The following is a 21,012-nucleotide window of genomic DNA, read 5'->3' on the forward strand; positions in this document are numbered from 1 at the left end:
TGTTGATGATGCATCCACACGAAGAGGGAATGAGGACGACGATCATAAGGAGTGGAGGTGCTGGATCAAGATCAGTGATGCCCATTGGACCAGACCGACCCGCAGGTGAGTACAGTATAATACAAGATCCTTTTTTTTTTTCTTCATGTTTTACAGCTTGGCTTGGGACTTGTATACATTATTCTAGAATGGTTACTAGTTGTGGTCTCAGTTTATATGGGACATGTCTAGTGACAGGTTCCCTTTAATGGGGAGCACAATGCAGAATTGGCAATCAGTACTGTGATCGCTTGGCTCCCTCCAGATCCTTAGGATTGCAAAAGGCATAGATTGCCCCTTCCCATACAATCACAGGGTAAGATGTAATTCACATCTATTGCAACATATTTGGAGCCCAACTCTTATCCTCCTCTCCTATTCTGCAGTCAAAATACAGGTTGTAGGCTGTCCTTATAGTAGTCAAGCTTCGTCTGTGTGACGCAAAAGTGACTTCTTTGCATTTATAGCAAAAACTATCCACTTTGTTAATACAAGAATAATGCATATGTGAAAAGAACCTATAGAAACATGTCAATATGCTAAGAAATCCTAAAACTATATACCTTACACAGAGCGCATTTCAGAAAGTAGGTGATTGAACTGTAATTAGGATTATGTTATCAGAGCGGAGTTGGCGTGTTTTGATAGAAAACCGAAGGCTCAATAGACTAAGTAGATGATGTAATAGACTTGCTACTAACAATGCAATAATGATGAAATAATGAAGATGCAATTTTTCTATTAGCCTACATGAAAGGTTTCATAAGTAATGGCAACCTCCTATGGATCTTGAAAATTAGCGCCAATCAGCAAATTTAAGCATCATATTCATTTTCAGAGCCGCAAAATTAGTTATGTTCAACTGTTTTTATTTCTGAACCAATATAGCTGTAGAACCGTGTTATGGGTAGCTTGTCGTAGCACATTTAATGTCTGACTGAAAGGAACTCCACTTCATCTACAAAATGCAAGTTGCCGCTTTAATAATGACCTTGTGAGAGTTTTAGGACTGTTTCAAAAGTGCTTACTAAGTCAGCAGAATTTCCGGGCCGTCTACTAGTGGATTTCTGTGTACAATATTGTAGGGCACGTGGGGAGGGGTAAGCCAAAATTCCTTGTTCTGGAAAAATCCAGTAAAAATGATCTGCTGATACGTATTGCGTACTTGTGAGAAGATCACATTGGAGGGGTCTGTGATTTTGAACCCTCACTTACAGAATTTAATTCCTCTACAAATTATCATATTTCTTTTGTATAACCTTAACATTGACTGTAAAATATTTTAGAAGAGTTGCAGAACCCGTTTCACCAGTTCTCACATTTTGCTGAGTTTATATTGCACACTAAACATTGTACAGTAAGAAATGAGCAATACCTTTCAGTAGGTAAATAAGATATGTCTGTCTTTCTTGCTCCTCCAGGCCTCATCCAGCCCATTTCACGGAACAGTCAGTTTTTTCAGAGTTACTTTATTAATAGCTATACTCATGAAGCTGATCGACCCTACAAATGTTACTACTGATATACAAAAAATTGGCAACCGATTAATCCACATGATTATTCACAATTCATATTATATCCTAATCATTTTTATAACAATAGACTTGTGGTTATCAAAGGACAGTCTAAGGACAATTGTAATCGTACAAGAAAAGAAAAAAGAAAAAGACCATCAAAGTCCTACTATGTGCAAACAATATTTTTTTATTATCGATAAGGTCAGGAAGAAAAACACCATAACATATGGACAGAATGGCTCTACAGTAATACAGTAATAGTTACAAAAAGTGCCATCAATCATAGTATTTTTATCACTATCTTGCAATATACAGGATGAAAATACATATATAGCATCAAATAATGCATGAAAAAAACCTTTCAATATGAAGGAAGTATAATAAATACTTTACTATTTAATCAAATGAGAGGTAGCGCGATCAGCTGAGCAGTCACTGAGGTTACCCGCAGACACTGCTGCATCCACCGCGGGATCCAGTGACAGCTCAGCTGATCGCACGGCTGTCTTCATTAGCTGTGTGGAGGTGACCGGAGCGGCTGTGTCTGCTGCAGCTCCGGTCACCTCCATGCAGCAGTGCTGGAAGCGACGCTGCACCATCCTGGATTCCGCCGGACAAGGAGGGCTTTTTGGGGCTGATTAAAGTGGTGAACCAGGGTATATGTTTGTGTTTTTTATTTCTAATAAAGGATTTTTTCGGGTGTGTGTGTTTATTTACTGTAATTTACAGATTAATCATGGAGGGTGTCTCAGACGCCTGACATGATTAATCTAGGACTTATTGGCAGCTATGGGCTGCCAATAACTCCTTATTACCCCGATTTGCCAACGCACCAGGGCAAATCGGGAAGAGCCGGGTACAGTCCCAGAACTGTCGCATCTAATGTATGCGGCAATTCTGGGCGGCTGCTGACTGATATTGTTAGGCTAGGGGGCTCCCCATAACGTGGAGCTCCCCATCCTGAGAATACCAGCCTTCAGCCGTATGGCTTTATCTGGCTGGTATTAAATTGGGGGGACCGCCACGCCGTTTTTTTAATTATTTAATTATTTATTTCACTGCACAGTATAGACCCGCCCACCGGCTGCTGTGATTGGGTGCAGTGTGACACCTGTCACTAAGCGTGGGGGCGTGTCTCACTGTAACCAATCATAGGCGCCGGTGGGCGGGGATAGCAGGGAATACGAGATTGTTTAATGGGCGGCCGGCTTTTTCAAAACAGTAAAAGCCGCCGGAGCAGTGTGAATGCCGTGCAGAGCCGGGGATCGGTGAGTATATGAGAGAGGGCTGCTAAACTCAGGAGTTTAGCGGTCACCGGTGAGTCTTCACTGATGACCGCTAATCAGGACGCGACACAGACAGAGCCGCAGCATGGCAATGAAGTCGGGTGAAGTTCACCCGAGTTCATTCTGACAGTGCGGCTCTGTCTGTGTCTGCTGTCATCTGCCATTCAGCTCTGCTACATGGCTGTCTGTGTCTGCTGTCAGCGGCCATGTAGCAGAGCTGAATGGCAGATGACAGCAGACACAGACAGAGCCGCACTGTCAGAATGAACTCGGGTGAACTTCACCCGACTTCATTGCCATGCTGCGGCTCTGTCTGTGTCGCGTCCTGATTAGCGGTCATCAGTGAAGACTCACCGGTGACCGCTAAACTCCTGAGTTTAGCAGCCCTCTCTCATATACTCACCGATCCCCGGCTCTGCACGGCATTCACACTGCTCCGGCGGCTTTTACTGTTTTGAAAAAGCCGGCCGCCCATTAAATTGTAAGGTGTAAAGCAGGCTTAAGTGACACAAATTGGCAGAAATGGAAGTCCAATCACTCATCATGTTATAGATATTCGAACAGCAGCAATAATAGTAGGTATTACACATAGATACATCATATTGGAAAACAATGTTAAGATAATACATATAAATATTAATATATGTATCAATATATTTCAATCTTCCATAGAGGCTGTATCGAATAGTTGACTGTAGATGAGATGAAGATAATCCAGATCGACCAATTATATATATATATATATATATATATATATATATATATATATAATGAAAGAAAATGAGCCCAAAACAGTTACAAATTATCAGATTTCTTTTGGAAAACATTAACTTTGACTGTAAAATATTTTAGAAGAGTTGCAGAACCTGTTTCACCAGTGCTCACATTTTGCTGAGTTTATATTGCACATTACACATTGCACAGTAATAAATGAGCAATACCTTTCAGTAGGTAAATAAGATATGTCTGTCTTTCTTGCTCCTCCAGGCCTCATCCAGCCCATTTCACGGAACAGTCAGTTTTTCCAGAGTTACTTTATTAATAGCTATACTCATGAAGCTGATCGACCCTACAAATGTTACTACTGTCATCGTGCCTATAAGAAGTCCTGCCACCTCAAGCAGCATATCAGGTAATAAGAGTCTGTAGTAACAAAACGATGACCCCTTTCATCCAGGCCCTTTGTTATAATACAGCAGAAGCATGCTGCAATCACTGTGGTTTATGTATATGAACATCCATAAACTATGCAATCAACTGTATAAAAAAAAAAAACATGCAACGGATTTGTTTTTTGGCGGTTTATTCCCATTGTGTTGGTGGAGGGAGAGAAACAATTTTTTGCATACAGTAGCTATATTTATAAAATGTTTAGACTTACAGGTCATTATATATATATATATATATATATAGATATATATAATTTCTTTGTCGCTCCATTGGGAGACCCAGACAATTGGGTGTATAGCTTCTGCCTCCGGAGGCCACACAAAGTATTACACTTAAAAGTGTAAAGCCCCTCCCCTTCTGCCTATACACCCCCCCGTGCATCACGGGCTCCTCAGTTTTTATGCTTTGTGCGAAGGAGGCACACATGCACGCATAGCTCCACAATTTAGTCAGCAGCAGCTGCTGACTATATCGGATGGAAGAAAAGAGGGCCCATAACAGGGCCCCCGGCATGCTCCCTTCTCACCCCACTCTGGTCGGCGGTGCTGTTAAGGTTGAGGTACCCATTGCGGGTACATAGGCAGGAGCCACATGCCGTTTTCCTTCCCCATCCCTTAAGGGCTCTGGGTGAAGTGGGATCCTAATCGGTCTCCAGGCACTGGGACCGTGCTCCCTCCGCAGCCCCTGGGGAATCTGCTGGACAGGAGCTGGGTATCGTCAGGGACAAGGCCCTGCTACTGTGAGGTACTCTGTGTCCCCTTGGGGACAGCGCATGGGGCGCTTGTGTCATACACGCTGCAGCACTGCTGGGTGTGTTAGTGCGCCGGGACTACCGCGCTGACCGCGCTTGTTTGCCGGCCGCGCTTATAACTTTAGTCCCCGGCTTCTGCGGCCTAGTACCGCATATTCCCGCCCCCGGGTCTGCCAGTCAGGGGAAGGGAGGGACGCTGCACTGGACGTCAGCGCTGAGGGCTGGAGCATACTTTGTATCCTCCTCCCCCCTCACTGAGCACCGTGGGGCACCAGATTCCCGCACTTTCTAGGGCACGCCCACGGCCCCCTCCTCCTCACAGAACGCCGGCAGCCATTCCTGTCAGCACTTCTGAAGCTGGAGAGGAGAGACAACACGGCTCTGGGAGGCCCAGGCAGGGAATCTGGTGGTCACACAACCGCTTTGGGCGGTCGGTAAGCCGCACCTGTTTCTAGGTGCTGGCCCCCCTGGCTGCCGAAGTGTATATATATATATATATATGCTTATATGCTATACAGTTACTCTGTACGGTCGCACTGTTGGTTTTTGGCTATATACCCTCCCGGATTGTACTCAGAGGAGACAACAGCATGTCGTCCGCAAAAAGCAAGGGTGCCAAAGCACAGGCTTACTTTGCAACCTGTACCTCATGTGCGGCTATACCACCGGCAGGTTCCACCTACCCTCATTGTGTGCAATGCTCGGCCCCTGTGGCACTTACTCAGCCGGAGCCTCTGCCATTGGTGGCCCAAGTGGAACCACCTGCTACCACTGTCCAGGTGACAGGGACGGAGTTTGCAGTATTCGCTGACAAACTTTCTGAGACTATGGATAAATGGTCTGCTAAGATACTAGAAGCCTTGCAGTCCAGGCCGGTGACACAGGCCCCGGGCACTGTTGAATCATTGACCCCAGGCCCCCCTCGGTTGGAGCAGCAAAGTGCTCCTGGGGTGACTCATAGGTCCCAAGGTGAGGTCTCTGACACGGACCGCAGTCCCAGACCGCCTAAGCGGGCTCGCTGGGAGCTTCCCTCGACTTCATCACACTGCTCAGGGTCTCAGCAGGAGGACTCTCTAGAGGATGAAGCGGAGGTGGCAGATCAGGATTCTGATCCTGAAGCCGCTCTCAACCTAGATACACCAGAAGGAGACGCCATAGTGAATGACCTTATAGCGTCCATCAATCAGGTGTTGGATCTTTCTCCCCCAGCTCCTCCAATTGAGGAGTCAGCTTCTCAGCAGGAGAAATTCCGTTTTAGGTTTCCCAAGCGTACAATGAGTACGTTTCTGGATCACTCCGACTTCAGAGAGGCAGTCCAGAAACACCGAGCTTGTCCAGATAAGCGCTTTTCTAAGCGCCTTAAGGACACACGTTATCCCTTCCCTTGTCAAGGGTTGGGCTCAGTGTCCCAAGGTGGATCCTCCAGTCTCCAGACTGGCGGCTAGATCTATAGTTGCAGTGGAAGATGGGGCTTCACTCAAAGATGCCACTGACAGACAGATGGAGCTCTGGTTGAAATCCATCTATGAGGCTATCGGCGCGTCCTTTGCTCCGGCATTCGCAGCCGTATGGGCACTCCAAGCTATCTCAGCTTGTCACTCGCAGATTAATGCAGTCACACGTGCCTCTGCTCCGCAGGTGGTGTCCTTAACCTCTCAGGCGTCGGCGTTTGCGTCCTACGCCATTAATGCTGTCCTGGACTCTGCGAGCCGTACGGCGGTAGCATCCGCCAATTCCATGTGGCTACGTGAATGAAAGGCAGACTCTGCTTCCAAAAAGTTCTTAACCGGTTTGCCATTTTCTGGCGTCCGCCTGTTTGGTGAGCGATTGGATGAAATCATTAAACAATCCAAGGGAAAGGACTCATCCTTACCCCAGTCCAAACCAAATAGACCTCAACAACGGAAGGTACAATCGAGGTTTCGGTCCTTTGAGCCCGCGGGCAGGTCTCAATTCTCCTCGTCCAACAGGCCACAGAAGGGTCAGACGAACTCCGATTCATGGCGGTCTAAGTCACGTCCTAAAAAGACCGCCGGAGGAACCGCTCCCAAAGCGGCCTCCTCATGACTTTCGGCCTCTTCACACCGCATCCTCGGTCGGTGGCAGGCTCTCCCGCTTTTGCGACGCCTGGCTGCCACAGGTACAAGACCGTTGGGTGAGAGACATTCTGTCTCACGGTTACAGGATAGAGTTCAGCTCTCGTCCTCTGACTCGATTCTTCAGAACATCTCCGCCCCCCGAGCGAGCCGATGCTCTTCTTCAGGCGGTGTGCACTCTGAAGGCAGAAGGAGTGGTGATCCCTGTTCCTCTTCAGCAACAGGGTCACGGTTTTTACTCCAACTTGTTTGTGGTGCCAAAAAAGGACGGATCTTTCCGTCCTGTTCTGGACCTAAAACTGCTCAACAAACACGTAAAAACCAGGCGGTTCCGGATGGAATCGCTCCGCTCCGTCATCGCCTCAATGTCCCAAGGAGATTTCCTAGCATCAATCGACATCAAAGATGCTTATCTCCACGTACCGATTGCACCAGAGCATCAGCGCTTTCTGCGTTTTGCCATAGGGGACGAACACCTTCAGTTCGTGGCACTGCCTTTCGGCCTGGCGACAGCACCACGGGTCTTCACCAAGGTCATGGCAACAGTGGTAGCAGTCCTACACTCTCAGGGACACTCGGTGATCCCTTATTTAGACGATCTGCTTGTCAAGGCACCCTCTCGAGTGGCATGCCAACACAGCCTGGACATTGCTCTGGAGACTCTCCAGAGATTCGGGTGGATCATCAATTTCCCAAAGTCAAATCTGACACCGGCCCAATCACTGACATATCTCGGCATGGAGTTTCATACTCTCTCAGCGATAGTGAAGCTTCCGCTGGACAAACAGCGTTCACTACAGACAGGGGTGCAATCTCTCCTTCAAGGCCAGTCACACCCCTTGAGGCGCCTCATGCACTTCCTAGGGAAGATGGTGGCAGCAATGGAGGCAGTTCCTTTTGCGCAGTTTCATCTGCGTCCACTTCAATGGGACATTCTCCGCAAGTGGGACAGGAAGTCGACGTCCCTCGACAGGAACGTCTCCCTTTCTCAGGCAGCCAAAGCCTCCCTTCGGTGGTGGCTTCTTCCCACTTCATTGTCGAAGGGGAAATCCTTCCTACCCCCATCCTGGGCGGTGGTCACGACGGACGCGAGTCTGTCAGGGTGGGGAGTGGTTTTTCTCCACCACAGAGCCCAGGGTACCTGGACTCAGCCAGAGTCCTCCCTTCAGATCAATGTTCTGGAGATAAGGGCAGTGTATCTTGCCCTAAAGGCGTTCCAGCCGTGGCTGGAAGGCAAGCAGATCCGAATTCAGTCGGACAACTCCACAGCGGTGGCATACATCAACCACCAAGGCGGAACACGCAGTCGGCAAGCCTTCCAGGAAGTCCGGCGGATTCTGCTGTGGGTGGAAGCCACAGCATCCACCATATCCGCAGTTCACATCCCGGGCGTAGAAAACTGGGAAGCAGACTTTCTCAGTCGCCAGGGCATGGACGCAGGGGAATGGTCCCTTCACCCGGACGTGTTTCAAGAGATCTGTTGCCGCTGGGGGATGCCGGACGTCGACCTAATGGCGTCCCGGCACAACCACAAGGTCCCGGCATTTCTGGCACGGTCTCAAGATCACAGAGCTCTGGCGGCAGACGCATTAGTTCAGGATTGGTCGCAGTTTCAACTGCCTTATGTGTTTCCTCCTCTGGCTCTGTTGCCCAGAGTGTTACGCAAGATCAGGTCCGACTGCCGCCGCGCCATCCTCGTCGCTCCAGACTGGCCGAGGAGGTCGTGGTACCCGGATCTGTGGCATCTCACGGTGGGCCAACCGTGGGCACTACCAGACCGACCAGACTTGCTGTCTCAAGGGCCGTTTTTCCATCTGAATTCTGCGGCCCTCAACCTGACTGTGTGGCCATTGAGTCCTGGATCCTAGCGTCTTCAGGGTTATCTCAAGAGGTCATTGCCACTATGAGACAGGCCAGGAAACCAACGTCCGCCAAGATCTACCACAGGACGTGGAGGATATTCTTATCCTGGTGCTCTGATCAGGGTTTTACTCCCTGGCCATTTGCCTTGCCCACTTTTCTTTCCTTCCTTCAATCCGGATTGGAAAAGGGTTTGTCGCTCGGCTCCCTTAAGGGACAAGTCTCAGCGCTCTCTGTGTTTTTTCAGAAGCGCCTAGCCAGACTTCCAAAGGTACGCACGTTCCTGCAGGGGGTTTGTCACATAGTCCCTTTTTACAAGCGTCCGTTAGAACCCTGGGATCTGAACAGGGTGCTGATGGCTCTTCAGAAACCACCCTTCGAGCCAATGAAGGATATTTCTCTTTCACGCCTTTCGCAGAAAGTGGTCTTCTTAGTAGCAGTCACATCACTTCGGAGAGTGTCTGAGCTAGCAGCGCTGTCATGCAAAGCTCCTTTCCTGGTGTTTCACCAGGACAAGGTGGTTCTGCGTCCAGTTCCGGAATTTCTCCCTAAGGTGGTATCCCCCTTTCATCTCAATCAGGATATCTCCTTACCTTCTTTTTGTCCACATCCAGTTCACCAATGTGAAAAGGATTTGCACTTGTTAGATCTGGTGAGAGCACTCAGACTGTACATTTCTCGTACGGCGCCCCTGCGCCGCTCGGATGCACTCTTTGTCCTTGTCGCTGGCCAGCGTAAAGGGTCACAGGCTTCCAAATCAACCCTGGCTCGGTGGATCAAGGAACCAATTCTCGAAGCCTACCGTTCTTCTGGGCTTCCGGTTCCCTCAGGGCTGAAGGCCCATTCTACCAGAGCCGTGGGTGCGTCCTGGGCTTTGCGGCACCAGGCTACGGCTCAGCAGGTGTGTCAGGCGGCTACCTGGTCGAGCCTGCACACTTTCACGAAACACTATCAGGTGCATACCTATGCCTCGGCAGATGCCAGCCTAGGTAGGCGAGTCCTTCAGGCGGCGGTTGCCCACCTGTAGGAAGGGGCCGTTTTACGGCTCTATTACGAGGTATTATTTTACCCACCCAGGGACTGCTTTTGGACGTCCCAATTGTCTGGGTCTCCCAATGGAGCGACAAAGAAGAAGGGAATTTTGTTTACTTACCGTAAATTCCTTTTCTTCTAGCTCCAATTGGGAGACCCAGCACCCGCCCCTGTTCCCTTCGGGCTGTTGTTCTTTGTGTACACATGTTGTTCATGTTGAATGGTTTTCAGTTTTCCGAACTTCCTTCGGATTGAATTTACTTTAGACCAATTTATAAGTTTCCTCCTTCCTGCTTTTGCACCAAAACTGAGGAGCCCGTGATGCACGGGGGGGTGTATAGGCAGAAGGGGAGGGGCTTTACACTTTTAAGTGTAATACTTTGTGTGGCCTCCGGAGGCAGAAGCTATACACCCAATTGTCTGGGTCTCCCAATTGGAGCTAGAAGAAAAGGAATTTACGGTAAGTAAACAAAATTCCCTTCATACATATATATATATATATATATGTATATATATATATATGTATATATATATATATGTATATATATATGTATGAAGGGAATTTTAAATTTAAATTTAAATTTCCTTTTAAGGAATTTACGGTAAGTAAACAAAATTCCCTTCATATATATATATATATATATATATATATATATATATATATATATATATATATATATATATAATATATATATAAATATAATATATATATATACACATAAATATAATATATATATATATACACAATGAATATATTAAAAAAAATATTTATTTTTCTACATAGTCTCCTAACAAGTCTATACATTTAGTCCATCTCTTTTCTAGACTTAGAATTCCCTTCGAAAAAAATTCTTGATCTTGACCCTCAAAAAAATCCCCAACAGCGGTTATCACGTCGCTATTGTTGTCAAATTTCTTGCTCCGGAGGTGTTCCTTGAGGCGAGGAAAGAGAAAAGTCACTGGGGGCGAATAGGGGGGGTGTTCTACCAGTTCAAAGCCCGCTTCTTGAATGGTTGTCATAGCAACTGCAGCTTTGTGAGCCGGTGCGTTATCTTGGTGAAACAGCACTCCAGCCCGCAGTTTGCCGCGCCTTTTCTCCTTGATAGCCTCCCGCAATCTTCTTATTTGTTCTGCATAGTAGGAGCCCGTAATAGTGGCTCCCTTCTCCAAATAGTCCACCATAATAATTCCTTCAGCGTCCCAAAAAAACGGACGCCATAACCTTCCCTGCTGAGATTGACACTTTGAATTTCTTCGGCGTCGGTTCGTCGTCTCGTTTCCATGTCATAGATTGTTGTTTAGTTTCGGGATCAAAGTGGTGGATCCAGATCTCGTCCATGAGTCAAAAAACGTGACAAAAAATTCTCCTTGTCTGCTTGGAACTTTTCGAGATTTGCTATTGAAATGTCAGCTCGTTTCTTTTGCTCGCCGGTTAACATTTTTGGCACCCAGCGGAGACCTTTCTCATATGCAAGTCTTTTGCAAGGATTCTTTGAATACTGCCATATGAGATCCCTGTGACCTCAGCTACATGCCTGATAGTCACTCTTTGATCTGCCAATACAACTTCTTCAACTTTTTTCACGTTTTCTTCATTGAGGGATGTGGATGGGCGTCCTTCACGATGTTCATCTTCCGTCGATGTTCTTCCCAGCCTAAATTCCTTGGCCCAGCGTGCAACTGTGTGGAATATGGAGAAGAGTCCCCCAATGTTTCCACCAAGTCGCTGTGTATATCTTTGGTAGTCATTTTTTTCAAGCAGAGGTATTTGATGACAGCTCTGAGCTCGTTTTTTTTCTATTTTGATGTTCACTCCTCGGCAGTTCATATTCAAATGAATGTAGCTCCCGGGAATCGTGGCCTATTTAAGTGATGTTTTTTTTTTTTTCCTGGACTAGTGGGTACCTAAGAGAGAAAAAAACATTTTATTTTAATTTCTGTGAGCAATAGAAATAACCGATTATCATTACTTTTGGATCGCCCCTCGTGTACGTGTGTATGTATATGCATATGTGTGTGTGTGTGTGTGTGTGTGTGTGTATATATATGTGTGTATATGTATATGTGTGTGTGTGTATATATGTATATATATAATATATATATATATATATATATATATATATATTCTATATATATATATATATATATATATATATATTCTATATATATATATATTCTATATATAAATATAATATATAATGTGTAGACCAGCTCACCCGTCCAACTCAAAATGTAATAAATGTTCCTGTTTCCTCTTATAATGCACGGATCCAGACTGGGAACCAATCTTCAGTATGCAGAAAATTGAAGAGATCCAGCAAAGAATCGGGAAATCCAGGTGGCATAAAACTTGTAAATTTATTCGTAGAAAAAATTAAAAATATGACAGAGCTGAGGACAAAGTAAATGCAGGACAAATGTATCACCGACAACGCGTTTCGGCAGTGAAAGCTGCCTTCTTCACGGTCCAAGCCAAAACTGACTTTTAGTTTCAGTTTTGGCTTGGACCGTGAAGAAGGCGGTTTTCACCGCTGAAACGCGTTGTCCATGATGCAATTGTCCTGCATTTACTTTGTCCTCAGCTCTGTCATATTTTTAATTTTTCCAAGAGTAAATTTACAAGTTTTATGCCACCTGGATTTTCTTATTCTTTACTGGATCTCTTCTAATTCATACATATTTATATTATAATAATTATTTTTTTTTTTTTTATAAATTAGACGAAATGAATACCGCTTTAAGTGGGCACCATAAAATGATGTGCTTTAATGGGGTCTTCCCATGGAAAAAGGACATTTTAATCAATAAATCTTGGAATATAAATTTCAACAAATTGAATGTGATAAAAAAAAATGTTCCTGTGCTGAGATGATATTATATATTTGTCCCTGCTATGGTACTGTGTATTGGCTGTGTCTGACCATACAGGAATATGGGCTGATCATACCACATCTTCTGGGTAAGGAAGGAATTAAAAAAGTATACAGACTGGACAACATGGGATCACAGCTTTCTGTGAGGTAAAATCTGTTTAAGAATGGGCAGGAAAATGTTTTAACTCACAGAAAGAATCAGCTGCGATCTCATGCTGTAATTTTTATTTATTTATTTTATTTTTCCCTCCTCTTTTTCCCAGGAGCTGTTATGATCAGACTATGTCCCTTTGCTGTCAGACATGGCCATTACACAATACATAGCAGTCTCAAAGATATAGGATCATCTCCGCACAGGAACTTTTTTTTTTTTTTTTTTAAACACATCCACAATTGGGGAACTTCTTATTCTTCCAGGATCTATTTATTGAAATATACTGTATTTTTGGATTATAAGATGCTGCTGACTATAAGACACACCCAGGTTTGGACAACAGAAAATAGGGAAAAACCTATTAATATTAGAACAGCCCTAGTGATGTAAAGATGTGGAGGAGATAATGCCACAAATGTTGGTGGGCTACGGTTGTGCTCGTTTCTTGGTGGTGGTGGTCCAGGGTAGAAGAGGGGGTAATGACTTATTCCAAAGCAGTAGAAGTACATTAGGAGGGCTGTCTTAAAAAAAATAAAGGGCGTTATATACTGTCCCCAAAACAAGGTCCCAATATAGTTTTACATTGGTTGTCTTGTGCAAAATTCATAAAGAGCACAAGTCCATGTATTTTGGAATCGGCTACATGGTGTCTTACATGTAGAATGTCTTTCATTTAAGCCACTTAAATTCCTTATACACAATTTAGTTGGCTGTAAACTTTAGTAAATGTTATTCTAATATTCTCACTATAAAGTGTAAAATTACAGATTTTATATCAAGCAGTCCAGTGCCCTTCATAAGCACAAATAAATGTGGGTAAACAAGACTACATCACATATGGATTCTGTATGATGCAGACAGAGCAACACGTGGAAATGCAGATCGGCTTTACCTGGGAAACTGAGACTCTACTAGGTGTAAATTACATGTTTCACTCTACATGTGACCGTTTTATTTTCCTTCAGCCTAAGCACATGATGGCAACTGCAGCTCAGTGTCTCGGGCTCAGCGTTAATTACACAGATCGAGAGAGAGAGAACTGTGCAGGCGCTGAGTTATCTTAGCGTGAGGAGCACCGTGCAGTCAGGGAGATCTCGCACTGCTGACCTTACAAACTGCAGACTATACTACACATATATTTAAGCAAGACTTTATCTTACTAAAAAATGCAACTTATCGTACTTTCTTCATGAGACACAACCCCTTTAAGGCCCTGTGCGCACTAGAAAATGGAATTTTCTTAAAAAAAAATCCGCACCCTCTGAAAGATTACCGCATCTGCGGTAAAAAAAATGCAGAAAACCGCACCTGAAAACCACATGCAGTTTTACCACGGTTTGCCCCGGTTTTGCCGTGTTTTTTTCCGCGAGTTGGTATTTGTGTTTTTATGCCTTCAATGCAATAAAGCACGTTGAAAAAAAAAAATATATATTTCCTTCTTCTTAGATAAACAATGGCTAGATGGATGGATAGATAGGTAGATCGATAATGGATAGATCGATAATGGATAGATCGATAATGGATAGATCGATAATGGATAGATCGATAATGGATAGATATAGATATTGGATAGATATAGATATTGGATAGATATTGGATAGATATAGATATTGGATAGATAGATAGATAATGGATAGATAGATAATGGATAGATAGATAGATAATGGATAATGGATAGAAAGAGGGATAAATAGATAATGGATAGATAGAAAGAGGGATAGATAATGGATAGATAGAAAGAGGGATAGATAATGGATAGATAGAGGGATAGATAGATAATGGATAGAGGGATAGATAGAGGGATAGATGATGGATAGATAAGTTGATAGAGGGACAGATGATTGATAGATTCATGGATAGATAGATGATGGATAAGTTGATAGATATTACAGCTTTTATTTCTGATGTATGTGTCCCCTTCCTCCTACAGTATTTCTCGTACAGCAGTGACCCTGTGGGACCTTGGGTCGCAGTTCTCGCAGGGTCACTGCCGGTCAGTGACGTTACTCTATTACCGCTTGTGACAGTTCTCACGAGCGGTAATGTGTTGACATCACCGACCGATTGGTGGATCCCTTTGTCATCAACTATAGTTACCGGTCACTGTAATCCTGCCTCTGATGATAAGCAATCTGATGTAAACTCATCCTGACAGCACAGGAAGTATGAGTGTAAAAAAAAGTCCTAGTGTCCAGAATGAAAATTGTGAGATTACTTAATTTTGTTTTTTAATACATTTCGTGATATAAAAAAAATTGCCCACATTTAAAAAAAAAATACATATAACACTGAAAACCTGATTTAAAGGAGGTTTATATTTTTAGATAGTGTATTATATAACAAGCTGTGTTGCACGGATCCTCCCCAGGTCTCCACCGCTGCTACCAGTTACTGACATTGGCTGCAGCGCTGACATTCCGTTGACAGCACGGCAACCAATCGGTTATGTCAGCAGCTCTAAAGGGGGTGTTCTGTCTACACTGGCAGAGCCATTGAGCTCACTGATTAGCTGCCGCACTGTTGACGTGACGCCAGCACCGCAGCTTATTTCAGACACCAAGAACTGTGGCAGGAAGGGGAGTACAGCTCGGCTTGTTATTTTTTTTATCAAACTACAGCCAGGTCAGAACAGCGGACAATCCCTTTAAGCAATAGGTCATGCTCTGATGATCGCTTACCTTTTAAAATTGCTAGCCAGTGTATGAATATGTAATGACTTCCCAAGAAATGCAGAATGTTACATACACATAAATAAGATTTAAAAGATGATACTTTATTCCCATATAAAATGCACAGATCTCAAAAAAAAAAATTATAGGCAAAAAAGTTAATGTTCCTGCCCTAAACAAGGCCGGAGACTGCCCTACACAGGTTATAAATTGTTCACATGCCCACAGAAAGGAAAGCCATTATACTTTGTTACATACTAACTAATTACACGTGCAACAATGCAGTATCATCGACAAAAGAAACATTGCAGTGTACATGTGCAGAGCCCTCTTGTAGGGACCGCTACACCACGTGTCACCATTGTCAGGTGGCTTTGTCAGGGGTCCTCCGCTAACAGAACAAATAAGATTTGAATGTGATCTCCAACAATATTCTGATTACTGATACAGACATTTCTGAATCCCTTCTTACTCTTCAGGACATCTTGGATCATTGGTCAGAATCAGAGCCGGCGTCAGCACCTGGCAAACCCGGTCAAATGCCGGGACCCTGAGCTGCCGGGGTGGCCTACTCGCGGTAGCAGGAGTGGCGCACCACTACTCAGGGGGGCCGGTGGCCGCGCTCTCACCAGCCTACCCCCCGCCGAGGATCGCGCTTTCAATTGTATCGGCATCGCAGTTGCCGATACAATTGAAAGCAATGATGAGAGAAGGAGTGGCGCGCTCCCTCTCTCATCATTCTCCCCGCTGTGTCTGAAGTGTCGGCGCTCTGACAGGACTGCAGCGGAGCGCGGTGACGTCATCATTGCGCACCTGCAGTGAGGTCAGAGCGAACGACAGCAGTGGACGCGCTGAGGAGACCGGAGCAGCGGGGGGAACGAGGAGAAGTGAGTATGTACTAGTCACTGTGGCCAGACGACCATAGGGGCTGTATATTACATGAATGGGCCTACTGCTATCTGGGTCTGCACTGTGCTATATGGGGCTGTATACTACATGAAGGTGCCTAATACTATCTGGGTCTGTACTCTGCTATATCCTTTCTGTATACTACATGAAGGTGCCTAATGCTATCTGAGTCTGTACTGTGCTATATAGGGGCTGTATACTACATGAAGGTGCCTAATGCTATATGGGTCTGCACTGTGCTATATATGGGCTGTATACTACATGAGGGTACCTAATGCTATCGGCGTCTGCACTGTGCTATATCCTTGCTGTATACTACATGAAGATGCCTAATGCTATCTGGGTCTGCACTGTGCTGTATGCAGGTTGTATACTACATGAAAGTGCCTAATGCTATCTGGCTCTGCACTGTGCTATATAGGGGCTGTGCACTACATGAGGGTACCTAATGCTCTCTGGGTCTGCACTGTGCTATATGGGGCTGTATACTACATGAAGGTGCCTAATGCTATCTGGCTCTGCACTGTGCTATATAGGGGCTGTATAGTTCATGAAGGTGCCTAATGCTATATGGGTCTGCATTGTGCTATATGGGGACTGCTTAATGTTATATGGGGGTTGCATAGGGCCATATGGGGGCTGCATAGTGCAATACGGGGGCTGCATAATACTATGTGGAGGACTATGAGGGCTTCATAACACTATATGGAGGAATATGGGTGCTGCATACTACTATACCCCAGGAGTTGTATGTCACCTCCTCCCTGGTGCTGTATACCCCCTCAGAGCTGTATGTCCCCCCCCCCCCCACCCCAGAGCTTTATACCCCCAGAGCTACATGTAATCCCCCACCTCAGATCTGTTTGTCCTCCCACCACAGAGCCACTGCCCCCTCTAGAGCGGTATGCCCTCCATTGCTGTATACCCCTTTCTTCAGTAATATGTATGCCCCCCTGTAATGTGTATGTCCCAAGCCTCTCTTGTGTTGTATATACAGCAGTGTTAGGGCCACTTTACATGCTACGACATCGCTAGCAATTGCTAGCGATGTCGAGCGTGATGGCACCCGCCCCCGTCGCACATGTGATATGTGGTGATTGCTGCCGTAGCGAACATTATCGCTATGGCAGCTTCACATGTACATACCTTGTCAGCGATGTCGCTGTGACCGACGAACAATATCTCCTTCAAGGGGGAGGTGCGTTCGGCATCACAGCGACGTCACCGTGACGTCACTAAGCGGCCGGCCAATAGAAGCGGAGGGGCGGAGATGAGCGGGACATAACATGCCGCCCACCTCCTTCCTTCCGCATTGTCGGTGGTGGCAGGAGGATGTTTGTCGTTCCTGCGGTGTCACACACAGCGATGTGTGGTGCTGCAGGAATGACAAACAACATCGTACCGGCAGCAGCAGCGATATTATGAAAAAAAGTGACGTGTCACCGATCAACGAATTTTGACGTTTTTGCGATCAGTGATCATCGCTCCTAGGGTTTACACGCTGTGATGTCGGTAACGGCGCCAGATGTGCGTCACTAACGACGTGACCCCGACGATATATTGCTACCGATGTTGCAACGTGTAAAGCCCCCTTAGTGTTCTCTATATGCGGCCATGTCTGTTAGTGATGGTCACTAATCAGTGTGGCACAGACACATGCCCAGGAGGAGCTGGATGGAGACAAGCGGGGAGGTGAATGAGGCTGTTGCTGGCTTCCCAATATTAGAAATATCTCTAATGTGTCTGTGTGTGCATGTATGATGTGTATTTATGTTTGTCAGTGTATGTGACTGTGTCTAGATTTATGTCTGTTTATATGTGTTTTTGTGACTTTCTCTTTAAATATACAGTATATGTGTACGTATGCCTGTATGTGTATGTATCTGTGCATGTCTATGTGTGGATGGGGCCCACTGAGACTCTTTCGGCCAGGGCCCACAAAAACCTGGAGCCGGCCCAGGTCAGAATTGAAAAATTGTAAAGTTTGTAAACATCTGTGTCAGTAGTGCTCCTACTTCTTATTACCGTCATATTATTTAGCTCTCCATATGTTGTATAAAGCAATAATTAATGGTATTGGTCCGGCAGCCAGAAACCAGAACAAGTGATAAATGGCAAAGCATCTTTTCATCTGTTTGACCTGTTCTCTCCAGCTGTCTATACACAAGTAAGCCAATAACAGTACAAAAGCAAGGGTAATGCGGTATGGTGTGCCCTATATACATAGAAATAATGGAATGTAGTATGCTTTTCATTTATAGTATTATATCTGCTTAAAATAAGGAGGTATTGCATTGAAAAAAGAAGCAACCGTAGGCATGTATCTTAGGCCTCTTTCACACGTCCGTGAAAATCACGCACATTTTTCACGGACGTGTCAAAGGTGCGTATTGCCCTCCGTGAGCTGTGTGCACACGTGTGTTCTCCGTGTGTTATCACGGATAACGGCAACTTTCTGCTCACCTGTGCCTGGCTTCGCTGTCCGTGGTTCTGATCTTCGGTCTCCGGTCCTGCCGACTCCCCGCTTCTGCTGCTTCCGGCCGCAGTGAAGTGAATATGCAATGAGCATAATGAGCGGCGGTTGGAAGCAAGAGATAGCAGCAGCAGAGACAGCAGGGCTGGAGAAGGTGAGTGAAGTTTTGTTTTTTTTTCTCACAGACACATGTTTTCTCCGGTGTGTGTCACACGGAACACATCCGTGTGGTCCGTTTGCGTTCCATGTGACCCGTTTGCGTTCCGTGTGACACCCGTGATGCCGGCGAAAAACTGACATGTCTACGTGTGGAGCACACGGGCACACGTATGCTCCACACGTACACACGGTCCATGGCAGAATACGCACGTGAGCGCCGACCCATTGATTTTAATGGGTCTACGTGTGCCCGTGTCTCCGGTATGTGAGGAAACGGACCAAACACGTACCCGAGACAAGGACGTGTGAAAGAGGCCTTAAAGGAATTCATCAAACCAGCCTGTATTGGAGTGAGAAGAGCCTGACCTTAATGAATCAGGCAGGTCTGAGAAATGGGATGCCATCCTTCTATATATGTTGGGGTCCCTACTTAGGAACCAACTAATCGCTGCACATCTGAATGTCCGCCATGTAATACCACATATCACTGCAGTCAGAATGCTTGTCTAGCCGCAGCTTCCTCAGAAACAGATCGCCGCCGCATATTTTCTCCGCACAAAAAACAAAACTGAATTTTCTGTTCAGCAGCATTGGAGGAAGTGACATATTTGTTTGCTAAATGTTTCATGAAAATCACAAACTTCTTTCACTTTTTCTTTGTTTTCCTATAGGTCTCATACCGGTGAGAAGCCCTTTAAATGTTCTCAGTGTGGAAGAGGCTTTGCATCATCTGGCGTTTTAAAAGCTCATGTCAGGACTCACACAGGATTAAGATCTCATAAGTGTCCTATATGCAATAGCGCTTTTACAACTGGTGGCAGCCTCCGGCGGCATATGGGCATCCATAATGACCTCCGACCATATATGTGCCCATATTGTCAGAAAACATTTAAAACCTCTCTAAACTGCAAAAAGCACATGAAAACTCACAGGTAACTATCAACCACATGATCTCTTAGTTTCTGATTTTAAAAGCAATTATTTATTTTTAGAGCATTGAATAGATTTTACATTCATCTCACTATTATAGGTGGGACATGTGACAACCATAGGTTGCCGCCAGTACCATGCATATGTTATACTCCAGGCAAAAGGCCACAAGGACAATACCTGCTGGGTGTCTTACCGTTTCCTCCGCCATTCTTCTGCCCAGCACGGAGCAGAGGTTTTTTTAAACACTCAATGCAGCCATGCATAGCCATGCACAACACCTTTACGACCTTATGATCAAACTTGGTGTATACTGCTTTAGTTTTTGTGTTCTAGTGATATCATAGCATGGCACAAAAAAGCTGAAATAAACCCCAAATCTTTATTCTCAGTACATTGTGGGAGTGCAGAAACGGGTTTTCCACTCTTTAGTAAGAGTTACCAATGGGAAGTCATCCTGATAAAACATTCATGAACACAATTGTAATATATACAGTACAGACCAAAAATTTGGACACACCTTCTCATTCAAAGAGTTTTCTTTATTTTCATAACTCTGAAAATTGTAGATTCACATTGAAGGCATCAAATCTATGAATTAACACATGTGGAATGAAATACTTAACAAAAAAGTGTGAAACAAATGAAATATGTCTTATATTCTAGGTTCTTCAAAGTAGCCACCTTTTTGCTTTGATTACTGCTTTGCACACACTTGGCATTCTCTTGATGAGCTTCAAGAGGTAGTCACCGGAAATGGTCTTCCAACAGTCTTGAAGGAGTTCCCAGAGATGCTTAGCACTTGTTTTCCCTTTTGCCTTCACTCTGCGGTCCAGCTCACCCCAAACCATCTCAATTGGGTTCAGGTCTGGTGACTGTGGAGGCCAGGTCAACTGGCGTAGCACCCCATCACTCAACGTCTTAGTCAAATAGCCCTTACACAGCCTGGAGGTGTGTTTGGGGTCATTGTCCTGTTGAAAAATAAATGATGGTCCAACTAAACGCAAACCGGATGGAAAAGCATGCTGCTGCAAGATGCTGTGGTAGCGATGCTGGTTCAGTATGCCTTCAATTTTGAATAAATCCCCAACAGT

The 21,012-nt window shown here is 45.1% G+C and overlaps 1 protein-coding gene across 3 annotated transcripts in view; it reads left to right on the top strand.

The window, feature by feature from the left end:
* Positions 1–21,012, top strand: part of ZNF236 (zinc finger protein 236) — a 255,426-nt gene that overhangs the window by 127,819 nt on the left and 106,595 nt on the right. For all 3 annotated transcript variants that reach the window (XM_075314639.1, XM_075314636.1, XM_075314638.1), the window contains exons 13-14: positions 3,830–3,974; positions 19,660–19,920. In XM_075314639.1, the coding sequence (XP_075170754.1) occupies positions 3,830–3,974; positions 19,660–19,920 (406 nt within the window). The remainder of the gene's footprint in view (positions 1–3,829; positions 3,975–19,659; positions 19,921–21,012) is intronic.

Source organism: Anomaloglossus baeobatrachus, chromosome 6 (assembly GCF_048569485.1).
Source record: "Anomaloglossus baeobatrachus isolate aAnoBae1 chromosome 6, aAnoBae1.hap1, whole genome shotgun sequence".
Classification (NCBI taxonomy): Eukaryota; Metazoa; Chordata; class Amphibia; order Anura; family Aromobatidae; genus Anomaloglossus; species Anomaloglossus baeobatrachus.